The sequence below is a fragment of the Alnus glutinosa genome, chromosome 11 (genome assembly GCF_958979055.1).
Source record: "Alnus glutinosa chromosome 11, dhAlnGlut1.1, whole genome shotgun sequence".
Classification (NCBI taxonomy): Eukaryota; Viridiplantae; Streptophyta; class Magnoliopsida; order Fagales; family Betulaceae; genus Alnus; species Alnus glutinosa.
Window position 1 is genome coordinate 900,084 of NC_084896.1, and position 15,622 is coordinate 915,705.

At 33.9% G+C, this 15,622-nt stretch overlaps 2 protein-coding genes across 2 annotated transcripts; one reads left to right on the top strand and one right to left on the bottom strand.

Annotated features, from left to right (window-relative positions):
• The first annotated feature begins 2,351 nt into the window (after positions 1–2,351).
• Positions 2,352–5,800, top strand: LOC133882300 (protein RADIALIS-like 3). Its single transcript, XM_062321440.1, has 2 exons — positions 2,352–2,927; positions 5,612–5,800. Exons 1-2 carry the CDS (start codon positions 2,656–2,658, stop codon positions 5,637–5,639), a joined length of 300 nt encoding a protein of 99 aa, XP_062177424.1. The 5' UTR covers positions 2,352–2,655; the 3' UTR covers positions 5,640–5,800.
• Positions 5,801–7,477: 1,677 nt separating this feature from the next.
• Positions 7,478–10,273, bottom strand: LOC133881976 (uncharacterized). Its single transcript, XM_062321055.1, has 4 exons — positions 9,662–10,273; positions 8,913–9,002; positions 7,766–7,833; positions 7,478–7,616 (listed from the first exon to the last, which is right to left on the bottom strand). The coding sequence occupies exons 1-4, from the start codon at positions 10,271–10,273 to the stop codon at positions 7,478–7,480; spliced, it is 909 nt and encodes a 302-aa protein (XP_062177039.1).
• Positions 10,274–15,622: the final 5,349 nt, after the last annotated feature.

Below are 15,622 nucleotides of genomic sequence, written 5' to 3' on the forward strand. Positions count from 1 at the left end.
AAATTAACGATTGATTCTTTTTTTTACCTAGCCACATCTTATCGTGGTTAACGAGCCGCCATTCTTTACAATAAAACTTTTAATGAAGTGTAAAGTGAGGTAAATGTGAGATACCGTATAACATTACTCTTTAGTAAAGTGGCGGCGTTCGCCTTGGGCCTAATTAAGTTTTGATTAGAACCAGATTCGTTAGAATTCGAACACGTGTCAGGCGCAAAAATTTCAATCCCAACTGAAACTGAACCGAAGGTGAATAGAATTGATGTGGCAGCTAGCCAAGTAGCTAGCTAGTATATGCTAAAAAGGATGGTTTTTAGAAATCTTATCTTATCCTAGAAAAATTCAAAGGAAAAAGTGATTGAGCCTAGTAGCTATTGCTTTCATACTAGACCCAGGTTTTAACTTTAGTTGAAAATAATATATAGTTTCTTGGTAGATATATATATATATATATATATATATGCAGAGTCAGAGTCAGTGGTTGGATAAACTTCACCCACCACCAATCATCGATCCAACTAGAAAACCAGCAGCACCTGTTGACTGAAAAAACAATTACAGGTATCCAGCTACAGCCCTTTGGAATGTTGTTCAGAACAAAGATACGAAAACCCAGTTCCAAGATCTGATGCTCTCTCAATACAAATATCCTAGCTTGGCAGATTTTTCTGATCAGTCTAAAAGATTATGTCAGTGATTGCTTCAGAGACTTGCAATAGAGGCCAAGGGACGTTTGAGTCTGACATAATTCGATCAATTCTATGAATATTGTATATATTATTCTTACTATAAAAATATGGAGATCGATGCATATATATATATATATGCATGCTTTGATCAAAATCATGAGTTATCCCAAACTAATTAAAATTTTGAAAGAACTGGTGGAAAAATAATGCAATGTGAGAAGCTGATCAAGATACGATCGATGGAAAGTAAGAAGAAAAAGAAGTAAAACCACGGCCATCTTCTCATTTCTCAAGCTGGTTGTTTTGCTCAAAACAGCAAAACCACCAGATTCAACCCAAACAGAGAACTACTGGGAATGAAATCTGGCTATTAATCTCGCTTTAACCTCCCAACGGAACATCACTTGCCCCTTTAAACTATCAAACATTTTCTTAATGTTCTTAAGAAACTTTCAAAATTTGTTAGATTATGATCTTTCAACCCCTTTTAATCAAATCACCCTTATTGTTTAATATATATTTTTTTTTTCACAAACTTAAACGGCTAGCATTTAAAATGTAGTTCTATGCCGATTAAATTTTAAAAATTAAGAAAAAAAAAATCAGAAAAAGGTCGACCACGGCCACATTCCTTTTTTCTACACCATACAAATTCTTGAAATTTAGGAAAGACATTGAAAAATGTTTGGCACATAGTTCAAGAGTAAGGGAAGTTTCGTCTTTAATGCACAAATTAAAGATTTCCTACAAATAAGGTCGTTCAACTCGATCTGTCTCTAAAATTGATATGTGTTCTAATAGAACATGCATGTGATTCTCATTTATTTTTTAAACACATTTTAATCTAATAAACCGAATTAATTAAAGAAAATTTTCAACAACCAAATTGAAGGAAAACTTTACTAGCTGGTAATAAGTAGAAATATGAGATTACTAGATGTTGAAATTGGAACACATAAGGACAAGAGTGAGGCCAATCTTCGTCAATATACTATAACTATATATGTATATTATATTATTAATCTAGGCAATAAAAGGTTAACCAATTTGCATGCCAGTCCATTGAGTGAAATTGACCGATAAGGTTCACAATTTTTTGTCCTTGTTTTGGTTTTTTTTGCTTGGCATTTCTGGTAATTACCTTCTTGAATTTTACGCTTTTCCCTTATGTTTCTTTTTATTTTTCATAGGCTAGTTTTGGCCCTCTCTTTGCAAATATCAAACTTTGAGAAGGCATGCAGCCCAAAGTATATATATATATATCCTAAAAATTTAAGCTAATAGAAAATTATGAATTTAATAAATTAATTAATATAATAACAATCCCTTAATAAATAAAACTTAACACGTAAAATATTTTAACTAAAATGGGATAAACTGTAACTCAAAACGCCTACTTCGATTTTATGTTAAATCACAACTTATTGTCTTAAAAGCCTTAGCCCAAAAAAAAAACTATAACCTATGTGGTTGAAAGTCCAAAAAGTTTACACCTTTTGATGACTTTTTATAGGCTAAAAGATGATGGATTGTCTACCTAAATGATCTAACATCTATAAAGATATTGTATATATATTCAAATTAGACTGTAGTTAGACATGGAAATTGGACTTAATTTCTATGTGTATATATATATATATATTATAAATTAAATGAAGGAAAGATGCTCATGAGGAAAACATAAAATGAAAATGAGGAAGCCTTTCCTTTGAAACTGATTCCCTCTTCCCCTTTGGCTGTACCTTTGTCCTGCTGCATTTGTGGTTCCAGAGGAGACGGGTCACCCCCTCAACCCACCTTTTGGCAAAACAGATTCGATCGCCAACTGGCTCCACCCCACCATGTACCATTTATAAGCACACCAACATGGCTGTCTCTTGCATGAACCATCGCTAGCTTCATGATCTAAACCCCCTCTGTTTTCTTAATTTCCTTCACCAATATTCACCATAATTATTCTTTTTTAATGGCTTCAAGCTCTCTCAGACAGCAAAACTCTGGCTCCTCCTGGACAGCTGAGCAGAACAAACGGTTTGAAAGGGCACTGGCGTTGTACGACCAGGACACCGCCGACCGGTGGCAGAATGTAGCAAAGGCTGTCGGTGGGAAGACGGCGGAGGAAGTGAAAAGACACTATGAAATCCTTTTGGAGGATCTCAGGCATATCGAGTGTGGTCTTGTTCCTATTCCCAAGTACAGGTCCAATGGAAGCAGAAACAATCTTGATGAAGAAGAGAGGTAATTATTAGGCTTACTTAATTACTTAATTACCCAAATCATACAATTTCCTAAGCTTCTCTTCTTTATCTTTCTCATGCATCCATGGAGTACTCTCCCATTTTCTAGAATGTCTTCGATAAGGCCAAAACTAAACGGAACTAACCATGTTTTTCTCTAAATTGGGTTGATTGAAAGTCTATTAAGTCGTGCACATGTACCTGGCTTGGCAAATTTTGTCCGACTCATTTAATTAAATGGGTTAGATCGATTATGGTTGATTTATATAGTCTTATATTCATGATTCGAACATGATACATATATAACATTTAGGACTGATAATTTTTTACACGACTCGTGAATCCATCACGAACCCAATACATAATTAACAAATTATGATTAAAAGATGTAATCTATTTAATTAAATAGATTGAATATACTAATGACACGATAAAATCTAAACACCAATTGACACCCCCAAAATATATCTACGTGACTTCATATCATGGGCCAAAAATTGGCTAAACCATAAAAGTGGAAGCTAATTACCTATAGGGGTTAAAGAGCTAAACACTTCCACACTTCTCAAACTCCTTAATTATTCCACTAAAAGAATCTATTTTGCCGTCGGCCTCTTATCCTGTCCCAGATTTGAAAGCCCACATGAGATATATTCCGACATAATGTGAATGACAAGCAATATAATGGTTCGTACACATAGAGCATCAAACGATCGGATACTTATTTGCATCAAATGTTAGAAATGACATTTTCCTTTTATATTTTTATTATAATGCTTATGTGTATTTTCAACTAATTTTTGGATCATCATTAATTGCTAAGAAATAATTTAAAAAATAAATAAATAAAATTGGGGTAATTATCTTTTCCCTCATCAATTACCAAAAAATAAGCGATGCCCCTATAAACTACCAACTCGACCAAAAAATAGCATTCAACTATCACAGTTACATGTTTTATCCATTTCTGTCATCCTAACTCGTGAAAAGACTTAAATACCCTAACTCAATTTCAAAAATAACCTAAATGCCCTCAACTTAAAAAATAAAAAAATTAAAAAAAATTAAAAATTAAAAATTAAAAAACCAAAGGAAAAAGGGTTGGCTTCTGGTGGGGGTGGCCTACGAGCCACCCCTAGAGGTGGGTCTGGCCACCTCTGGGGTGGCTCGCGGCCACCCTAGGTTTTTTTTTTTTGGGTGGCTCACGGCCAGCCTGGGACCTGGGGTGGCCGCGCGGCCACCCCAGGTTGCAGGGTAGCTACGAGCCAAGAGGGGGTGGCTCCCGGCTTCCTTTTTCTTTTTCTTTTTTGCTTTTTTGTTTTGTTTTTGTTTTTAATTAAATATATTAGTTTTAATATTTTTTATTAATAAATTTAAAACAAATTAATAAACAAAATTTTTTATTAATTTTTTTTTTTATCAATTGAGTGCAATTTTGTCTTTTAATCAAAATTAATTGACGGAAGGGGGCAAAATGTGTAAAGTTGGTAGTTTGATGCTCTATTTTGGTCGATTTGATAGTTCGTAGGGGCATCACGCATTTTTTGGTACTTGATAGGGGGAAAATGTAATTACCCTAATAAAATTAAAGGTTAGTTGAAAATACGACATCAATTGTGCATGGGATAAAAATTTGTTAAATAGCTAGCATATCTCTTACAATATTACTTTTTGAAGAAAATATACTTGATCTCCTTGACTAGCTAGTACTACTACATTTTTATTTACGCTTCAAAACTTTAAAAAGTGACATCGAGACATCTCATACTATCCCGTGTGTCAAATTAGGTACTCTTTTACATTCTTCTCTCCAAAATATTCCTGAAAGTTGTTAAAAAATTATAATTTGAAAAAATTGAAATTATTAAGAAATTAATTAAACAAAAAAAGGGTAGCCTTTTTCATATATAGTAGCTCTCTAATTTATTTATTTTAATTAAGAACTTTAATGGTATTTTAGAAGAAGAAAAAATGTAAAAGTATATAATTTTTGACATGTAATGCTAATTCAGAGGTCTTAATGACACTTTTTAGAGTTAATATATAGGCTAAAGAATATTTTCCCGTGCATTTTTCTCCGTTGACTAGAATATATATATATAGTGCTTTTCATAATGCATATCCTCTGCTGCTTTGTTCTCGCGTCCATTAGCTTTTTCTACTTCATATCAGTGAAATAATTAATTTCAGCATTTAATCTACAAAGAATATATATCTACAAAGAATATATATATATAGTGCTTTTCATAATGCATATATATCCTCGATCTGCTGCTTTGTTCTCGCGTCCATTAGCTTTGTTCTTCATATCAGTGATCGGAATAATTTCAGCATTTAATCTACATAGAATAAAACCCATATTAAAATTAATTAACACCGAAAAGGAAAGGAAGGATCGGAGAGCACAAAAGTGACAGAAGCTTTCAGCCGAGGACTCCCTTCTGATCTGGTTGGCGGCGGGCGAATCAGGATGACTTAAAACCTCATTCTCTGATACCAAACAGGTCCAATGAGAATGTGGTTTTGAGAAGAATACAGGAAGTACTGCAGCAAAGCATGCATGCAAAATACAATATAATTAATTAATTATTTGACGTTTTGAAAGTATTTTTATGTTTTTCTTTTATTCCATTTTCATTTGCTAATTAAAACTGCTTAACTAGTTCATGCTTTCTATATATACAGGCTTTTGAAGTATCTTAAGCTGCGGTAAAGTCCAAGCTAGCCACGGCCACGTTTTAGGATCAAGTCTTAATTAAGTTAATCTGTGTATCTTTAATTTGTATGAAAATCTCTCTCTCTCTCTCGGTCATTATTGGACCGTCCTAAATGTAATAAAATATTATCCATATTAATTAGAAACGAATTAAGTTTCTTCTTGTCCACCATTTAAGTAAATCACGATTTATTTCTTTGAAAAAGAAAAAGAAAAATTGCTGCTTCATTTCAATATATAGACAAAGTATAATTGTGATTAATCAAGCTGAATATTGCTCATATATAGAGAGAGAAACTTCTTAGTAGGAACAAATTAAGATCAGATTGTAAATTATTTAATCCTGTAATAGAGAGATGTTAGACTATATATAATAAACAATATTTCAGTATAATAACTCCCAATTTGACATTCCAGGAAAATCATGCTTTTGACATCGATCAGCGACTGATCCACAATCCGAGCCAATTTGTGGCTATCGATTAATTAATAAATTGGTTAACCGTATTCTGAAACACAACAAAAATTCATTGACTTATCAAATTATTTATCGCGTTGCGACAAAAATTCTTTTTTTAGACATGTTTGACATCTATTTCTTCTCTTCCTCTAATGGATTACTTAGAAAAAATATATATATATACACATTAGTGATGGGATGGAAAATAAGCTTAGGGCCCAAGACCCGATCACTCTAAAAAACTCAAGTACATTTTTCTCTCTTAGAAAAATTCTCTTCAAGTACCCTTTTTATCTTACAAGGCAAATATATTGTCTTATGCTCCGTTTGTTTCAGCGTAAAATGATTTCTAGAAAATGATTTTGGCATTTTTCGGTGTTTGGTTGGGATGAAAATAATGGTCAACGAAAATCATTTTCAGTTTGATCGTAAAAGCTTCTTTAATTTTCGGAAAACGATTTACGATTTTTAAAACCGTAAATCGTTTTCCGAAATTAAGCTCTTCGTCCTTACACGCATGTTTGATATCCGATCGTCAGAATTTAGCAATTGTCGGTCGTCGGGATCCAGTCGGCCCCGGAGTCCGACAACATCCAGTCGCCGGAATTATGCCGGTACCGGAATCCGGCCACTGGTAGACCAAATTTCGGCCGGAATATCGCCGGATTCCGGCCGGATCCGGAAGAATCCCGGCCGGATATGACCTGATCCGGCCGGATCCGGAAGATTCGGCCAGAATCCGGCCATTTTGGCCGGATCCGATCAAACTTTTTCGCCAGAATTCGACAAAGGCGACCGGACGTTGCCGGATTCCGGCGACATTTACCAAACTCTGATTTTTGCATTTCGTAATTTTTTAGTACGAACCAAACACCGAAAAATATTTTCGAGAAAATCATTTTTTCTGAAAATGATTTCGTCGAAATCATTTTACAACGGAAATCATTTTACATCGAAACAAACGGAGCATTAAACGTCGGAGGCTCTCACGTTAGCCATAGGCAAACACCAGTTACACCACTCTGATGATTCTCTCCTTGCTTAATTGATAAATTCTACAACAAGATTACCCATAATCGGGTTTCGACAAGGCCAAAAATTAGGGCTGCTAAATTGACATGACCCATAAAATCGACACAAAATTAGAGAATTAGGATTAAATGGTGTGTTTGAGTTTAATTTATATAGTCTTATATTCATGTCTAGCTACGACTCGAATCCGACATGTAAACACAAATTGCCACCCATAGCAAAGACAACAAAAAAACTTTCCGATTAATCAAGCATCTCAATTCACAACAGAAACACAATACTTTGTAGAAATTATTTTGAGCTCCAAAATAATAGGAGTACAAAGGATGACACGATAAAAGCTTCATTGTTTTTTGTGCCCATCTTCCACTAAAGTAGCAAGAATTTCTTTCAGGCGCTTGTTGTAGACGCATGGACGTTCCATCTGAGCAAGGTGACCTGCTTTCTCAATGTATTGGAGCGTAGCTCTGTTTCCCAATTGCCTGTAATTATCACAGTCAATAATCTAATTAGTATTTAGTCCTCTTAATTAAATTCAACAGCTGGTAATTAATTAAGGCCCATTTAATTGTATTAGCTTTCAATCAAATGGTCCAAGTTTTGTTAATTATGATTAGTAAAGCAAACATACCTCTTCAAGTTGTTGGCATCTTCCATGGTGAAAATGATGTCATTCCCTCCCCACAGTAGATGTATCCTCTGCAGCAATATGCATCAATAGGTACACAATCGTCTCAAACCATCACATTCTCACTCCTTTTCTTTCTTTTTTATTTTTGGCTTTTAAAAAAAAAAAAATCTTAATTTTTTAATAGAGTATATGATTTTTACATATATTTTTAAATGCTTTAAGGACATATATCAGATTAATTGACAGGTTTTAAGGAAGATTCTCAAGTATTGTTTATCTTTCCAACTTAATGGAGGTTTAATTCGTTGGTTAGGATGTTCTTGTCATGCAAACTTCGGTTTGAGGGATAACCCCCTCCCCTCCCCCTTCCCCTTATTTTTATTTTTCCCAAAAAAACATTTACTCAAAACATTCTTAACATTTTTTACTTTTTATATTACATCAACAATTTTTTTTTATTATTTAAATAAAAAAATTCACTACAACACAAAATTTTTCTATCTACTTTATATTACATCAATCACTTTTTACTCACATTCAAAAAAATATTCTCCCATAAGGGAAGGGGAGGGGAGGGGGATTACTAAACGGGGCCACAAAGACAAGATAAAAGAAGGACGTACAGGATCCCCTACAATTGGGGATTCCATCCATTACCTTTAGTTTGCCCTCTCTTTTTTGGGCCAGAAATAAATAAAAATAAAATAAAATAAAAAAGGAAGGAAGATAGAGGTCGGGATTGATGCCGGATGCCATTTTACTCTAATTACTACCATTTTTTTTTTTTTTTTTTTTTACGATGTCTCCCAAATGTTTTAATTTTTGTAATGTCTCTCTCATCTGTGATCTAAAATAATAAAAATATCAACCATAAGATAAAATTTAACTTACATTTTTTTGAAATTTTTGTATCTTATGAATGGTATTTTTATCATTTTGGATTGCAGAATGGGAACATTACAAAAAAGAAGAGTAACTAGAGGAGAAATAAATGTAGTTTTCCGACGTAAATGTCAAGGCAACTCATTACTTTCTGCATTAAAGATAAATCTGTGTTTGGATGCTCAAAGTAAAATAATCAAGAGCCAAGAGTTAAGAAAGTAAAAAGAGATGTAAAAAGAGCAATATAATTAATTATATTTCAAACCTGTGGGTAATGAGTTAGGGTAAAGTCCTTGTCATCAACGACCCAAGCCTTGAGTAGCTCTACTTTCTCCTTTCTGTTCTCAAACATTACCTGCAAGTGTTCATGGCCTGGTACATGTTAAATCAATGACCCTTAACTACTACGATATTAATTATGTTAAATTATTTTTTATTTCAAAGGTTTGATTGATGAAAATAAGTGAATCTAATTTTGTAATTAATATTTTAACAAAAATAAACATTCTTTTGTGTTTCTGAATGCTACAAGCTTTGGTTGTTAGATAGGATCATTTTGCTTAGTAAATAAAACAAATAATAATGCCCATGAGAATACGAGATGGCATGACTGTAGGTAGAATCCACGGGAACATAATCCACTCCATTTCATCGTTTTATGGTCTAGGTCAAATAAATTTTACAGCATTTAATATATATATATAGATAGATATATTGTTTGTCCGTTGTGTACGTTGTCACGTAATTTAAAATTTTGAAATAATGTAGCACAACATATTATTAAATAATTAATTTTTTTTTACTAGCTTAAACTATATATTAGGACAAATGGTGATTTAATATGGTATCAGAACAAAATATTATGAGTTCGAACCTGATTTTGTCATTTACCTTATATTTTAGTTAAATATTTTATGTGTTGGACTTCTATTTGAACCCACATAAGAAGAAAAACGTTAAAATTTTGATTAATTGATTAAATTTACCTCGTTAAGTATCAAAGCATTAATATACCTCCAAACAGTGTTTGTAAAAAAAATTAGGGATAGGGGGCAGCTTGTAGGTGAGAACGTCAAAAAGCAATTCAACTCCCTTGCCTGAGTCCGGAAGCAAATACTCCGGCCAGGATTTGAAACCGATCCTCTCAAGGGCTGCACCAGAGAGAGACTCAGTCAAGGCCATTACAGAGCATGTCACCACCAAAGACTCAACCAAGTCCGGGTACATCTTAGCCATCTTGAACCCAACCGTCCCTCCATAGCTCAGCCCTACCAAGGTGCACCTCTCCACCCCTAGCTTCCTCAGACCCTTAGCCATACACTCGGCTTGAAACTCCGGTGAACGCTCAGATTTGTCGGTGAGTGAACGGCCAAAGAAGAGCAAATCCGGAACAAAAACTCTGTACTTTCTCGCTAGAGCCAAGACTTGGAACTGCCATATTGCAATACCATCCTCGCCAAACCCATGAAGAAACACCACAGCAGGCTTCGGTTTCTTCTTGGCTTCGTTGCCGACCCAGAAGTGAACGACTGTTCCTGGTTCTATTTCCACCATTTGAGGTCTAACCCCAGCTACCCTCATTACTCCACCCAACAGTGGCTTGTATATTGCAAAAATGTTCACCATCTCTCTCTCGCTCTCTATCTTCCAAGACACACAAACACAATGGAATGTAGAAATTTGCTAGTCATCAGCAGAGTATATATATACTTAGCAAAAAGCCAAAAAAAAACAGAAGAAGAGTGTATTTGTTTCCCGGTACGTACGTAGGTACAGATGCATGTTAATTTCACCGATTAAATCATGTACGTAAGTAGGTAGGTACAGACGTTAATGTTTGAACTTTAGTATCTCGTCAATTGGATGACAGGAAGAGGAAATGCTATTAATTAACACTCACACTCTCATACTTTTTAATGTTGTTAGAGTATTTCTCTTACAAGAAAGTGATACAAACTTTGAGGCAGATTTTATTCTTGAAAATCGGCCTGCAAGAAAAAAGTTTTTGTGCAAGAGAAAAATGTCAAGATGAAAATTCAATATGTATACACTTTATTGGTATATGTAATTAACTTTAAACACGCTGCAACTTGTAAACTATGGACAAAACCGATACTAAATCATCTTAGGGCTATGGGCATTTATAGATAAAGGTGAAGCTGGATTAACATAGTCATCCACATGAATATATAGGAGCAAGGCAACCTTTCAATGCCATACCAATACTATCACTAAAATTGTCCTTCGTCTGTTATCAAACAAATAATAGACTTTATTCCACTACCAAACACATATTATTGATGGGTTCAAGGCATTTATAAATAAATTAAAGGTGTTGGAAGATTAGCATGGTCCTCCACATGAAGAGGAGCAAGGCAACATGTCGGTGTTGTACCAATACTATCACTAAAATTAAGAATAATAATTTGTGTTCGCGTGTCAGGTTCGTGTCGAGGCATAGGTTTAAAACTATATATATATGTCAATCTTTACGTGACAATTTAATTAAACGGGTCAAACCCCTCAATTTTATCCCTCTAATTTTGGATTGGGTTCGTCTTAAGTTCGCGGGTCATATTAAAAATTGTATGTGACAGCATGTCATTATTATTTCGCATGTTAAATTCGGATCGTGTCGAAACATAGGTATAAAACTAGGATCCGGCTTGTATGTTGTTAAAAAAATCACAGCATATCTGCTGTTAAAAATGAACGAACCAGATTTAAGAGTAGCAAATTTAAGGCGAAACGTTGGGTTATGTATTCAAAACCTTAATGTCGTTTTTTTTTCTTTAAAAAAAATAATTAAAAAAATGGTTTTGCAGCTGCTCAATCAAAAAATTGGTTTTGCAGCTGCGAGTCTCTCTTGCAGTCTCCATGGGGATCCATCTCAGTGGCGGAGCCACTTATAGGCCAGCAGGGGCCATAACCCCTACAATAATTGAATAAAAAAAGAAAAAACCTAGGGAGCTCATCTCATGCAAGAGTTAAGTGTCTTTACAGATTTTGTTGCCCCTTCAAAATAACCCGACTCAAAAGTTCACAAAACTTTGCTTGTTTTACTCTTTTATTGAAAAGTTTAAACTTTAAGTGAAAAGATGTATTTTCTTTCTTTTCTTATCTTTTTTTAATTCCTTTATAGTCTTATTTAAATTGTTTTTAGATAATAATTCATAATATTATATTGCATAAACAAAGTGTTATGGGAGATGCATGTGATTAATGTGTTTGCTATATGGTGTAATATAATTTTAATTTTGTACCTTAAAACGTGGAGATCAAGTAAATGAATAAGTTACAATGGTATTACCATGTCCGTGTTAGTGGAGAATTTTGTATATACCAATTTCCAAGCAAGCGCTTTCAATGGCGAAGCTAAGAATTCATGCTTTAGTTCGGCCCCATCAAGCATAAATTATTGGCTCCACCACTACTCCATCCTCTGTTATAGATCATATAGAGAAGATAAAATCTTACATCCTCAACTTGAAGGTCCTTTTCCTTTGGCACCCATAAGCTCTGCCCCTTTGCCCCACTCTGTTGTCTGATTTTTTTCTATCAAAAAATTCGATGTGTTTTTGTGTTTTAGCACTCTCATAAAATCTTTATGTCATTATGTGTTTGTGTTGTGGAAATCTTTCAACTAGATATTATGGTTGTGACTGCTCCCATAAAATTATGATATTCTCATTGGATTTTGATATTTTAGTCTCCATTCGTTTTGTGAATCTTTCTTAAGTTTATGGGGTTTACTTTTCATCAGAACTTCAAATAAATCTTTTTCTAAGTTTCCTTTTGGTATGGGTTCTCACTGTATTTAATATATATATATATATATATATATATATATATATATATATATATATATATATATATATATATATATATTAATTGTGTGTTGTATATGTTGTCATGTCATTTAAAATTTTTAAATAATGTCACACAACATATTATTAAATAATGAATTTTTTTTTACTAGCTTAAACTATATATTAGGACAAATGGTGATTTAATATAGTATCAGAACAAAAGATCATGAGTTCGAATCTGATTCCATCATTTACCTTATATTTTAGTTAAATATTTTACGTGTTGGGCCTCTGTTTGAGCTCACACAACAAGAAAAATGTTAAAATTTTAATTAAATGATTAAATTTATCTCGTTAACTATCAAAGCAATATACCTCCAAACAGTGTTTGTAAAAGAAATTAGGAATAGAGGGAAGCTTGTAGGTGAGAACGTCAAAAAGCAATTCAACTTCCTTGACTGAGTTCGGAAGCAAATACTCTGGCCAGGATTAGAAACCGATCCTCTCAAGGGCTGCACCAAAGAGAGACTCAGTCAAGGCCGTTACAGAGCATGTCACCACCAAAGACTCAACCAAGTTCGGGTACATCTCAGCCATCTTGAACCTAACCGTCCCTTCATAGCTTAGCCCTACCAAGGTGCACCTCTGTATCCCCAACTTCAATGACAAAGAAGAGGGGGGGGTGCCCCCCCCCCCCCCCACAACTCTCAAGAAGAAAATATTTTGAGGTAAGAAAATAATAATAATTAAGGTTTTTGGCCTATTGGCCCCTAGCAAAAAAAATTTTAGACCCTTGGCATGTTCTCTTTTATCATCTCTATAACTAGTTTTATCTCATTTGGAATGATAGATTCATTGTCAAAACTTTTTTCTTTAACATTTCTCGGGTAGCAATGGACTTGTCTAAGAAGGGTAACAATGGAAAAAATTTTACAAAGTTATAGAAGTTTTGTTCAAAGTAAATGAAAGGGGTTTAGTAAAGCAATACATTGGAAGAAGACAGATGTGGATTCGAGGAGTCACACGCCTAGCAAAGTTTGATTTCCTAATTAAGAATGCATAGCAAAGATAACGTAAAAATGAGAATTCATTTCAATATAACTAGATGGCATTAGAAAAGTTTAGAAGATATGCATTTCATTTGTTTTGTATTGTATTTTGTGTAGAATATAGTATGTTTTGTATAATAGTTAGTGGGCTACTGTGTTAGTTAGAGTGTGTTGTTCTAACAAAAGGAGCAAAAGAATGTTAGCTTCAAGAGCCATGTCATCCAGGTAAAGCCTTGCAAGAACGCCGAAAAGCACACAATTCATCCAAATAAAATTTCTCACTTTCAGTACAGAAACTTAGACCTTTTTTATTTTTATTTTTCATTTTTCATTTTTTGAATCTTTGGACAACGGTTTTCTTTACTTTTTTTTTTTTTTTCCCCTAAAATCTCGTTTCAATTTTGCTTATTGAATTTTAATTTGAATGGAATAATAAAAATATCAAAACTAGGTTACGTACGTTTAATTTACTTAAAATTTGCCTTTATATATATATATATATATATTTATATACTTTGATCCCTACTTTAAAAATTAAAATATATATTAATATATATTTGGTCCCCTCCCATTAAACTGTCTTGTCCGTCCTTGCCCAGCTTCCTCAAACCCTTAGCCATACACTCAGCTTGAAACTCTGGCGAACGCTCAGATTTGTCGGTGAGTGAACAGCCAAAGAAATGTAAAAATTTGCCAGTGATCAGCAGAGTCTATACTTAACAAAAAGCCAAAAAAAAAAGTGTGTATTTTTTTCCCGGTACGTACGTAGGTACACTGGTACAGATGTTAGTAGGTACTGATGTTAATGTTTGAACTTTACCGTCTCGTCAATTGCATGACAGGGGGAGGAAATGCTATTAACACTCACACTCTCACTCTCACTCTCATACTATTTAATGTTGTTAGAGCATTTCTCTTACAAGAAAGTGAAACAAACTTTGAGGGCAGATTTTATTCTTGAAAATCGACCAGCCAGAAAAAAGTTTTTGTGCGAGAGAAAAAGGTCAAGATGAAAATTCAATGTATATGTGTAGACTTTATTGGTATATGTAATTAACTTTAAACACACTGCAACTTGTAAACTATGGACAAAACCGATACCAAATCATATTATATAGGCCGGGCTATGGGCATTTATACTCCATTTATAGATAAAGGTGTAGCAGGATTAGCATAGTCCCACATGAATAGGAGCAAGACAACCTGTCAATGCCATTCCAATACCTTCACTAAAATTGTCCTTTATAGACTTTATTCCACTACCAAACACATATAATGATGGATTCAGGGCATTTATAAATAAATTAAAGGTGTCGGCAGGAAGATTAGCATGGTTCTCCACATGAATAAGTGCAAGGCAACATGTTGGTGTTGTACCAATACTATCACTAAAATTATGAATAATAATTGGTATTCGCGTGTCGGATTGTTGTCGAAGCATAAGTATAAGACAATATAGATCAAACCTTATGCAACAATTTAATTAAACGGGTTAAACCCCTCAATTCTAACCCTCTAATTTTGAAAGGAAAAAAAATACTTCTTCTCTTCCAATTAAATGGTAAATGTATTTTCTTTTCTTTTTTTATTCCTTTATAGTCTTGTTTAAATTTTTTTTTTGATGATATATAATTCATTATATTAGATTGCATAAACAAAGTATTGTGGGAGATGTGATTAATGTGTTTGCTATATAGTGTAATATAAATTTAATTCTGTAGCTTGAAATGTGTAGATCGAGTAGATGAATAAGTCACAATGGTGTTACCATGTCCGTGTTAGTGGAGAATTTTGTATATACCAATTTTTAAATAAGCGCCTTCAATGGCGAAACTAAGAATTCACGATTCAGTTCAGCCCTATCAAGCATAAATTATTGGCTTCACCACTGCTCCATCCTCTGTTATAGGCCATATCTAGATAAAATTTTACATCCTCAACTTGGAAGTCTTTTTCCTTCGCCACCCATAAGCTCAGCCACTTCGCCTTCAACACTACTCCAGCCTCTGTTATAGGCCATATCTAGATAAAATTTTACATCCTCAACTTGGAAGTCTTTTTCCTTCGCCACCCATAAGCTCAGCCCCTTCGCCCCACTCTGTTGTCTAATTTTTTCT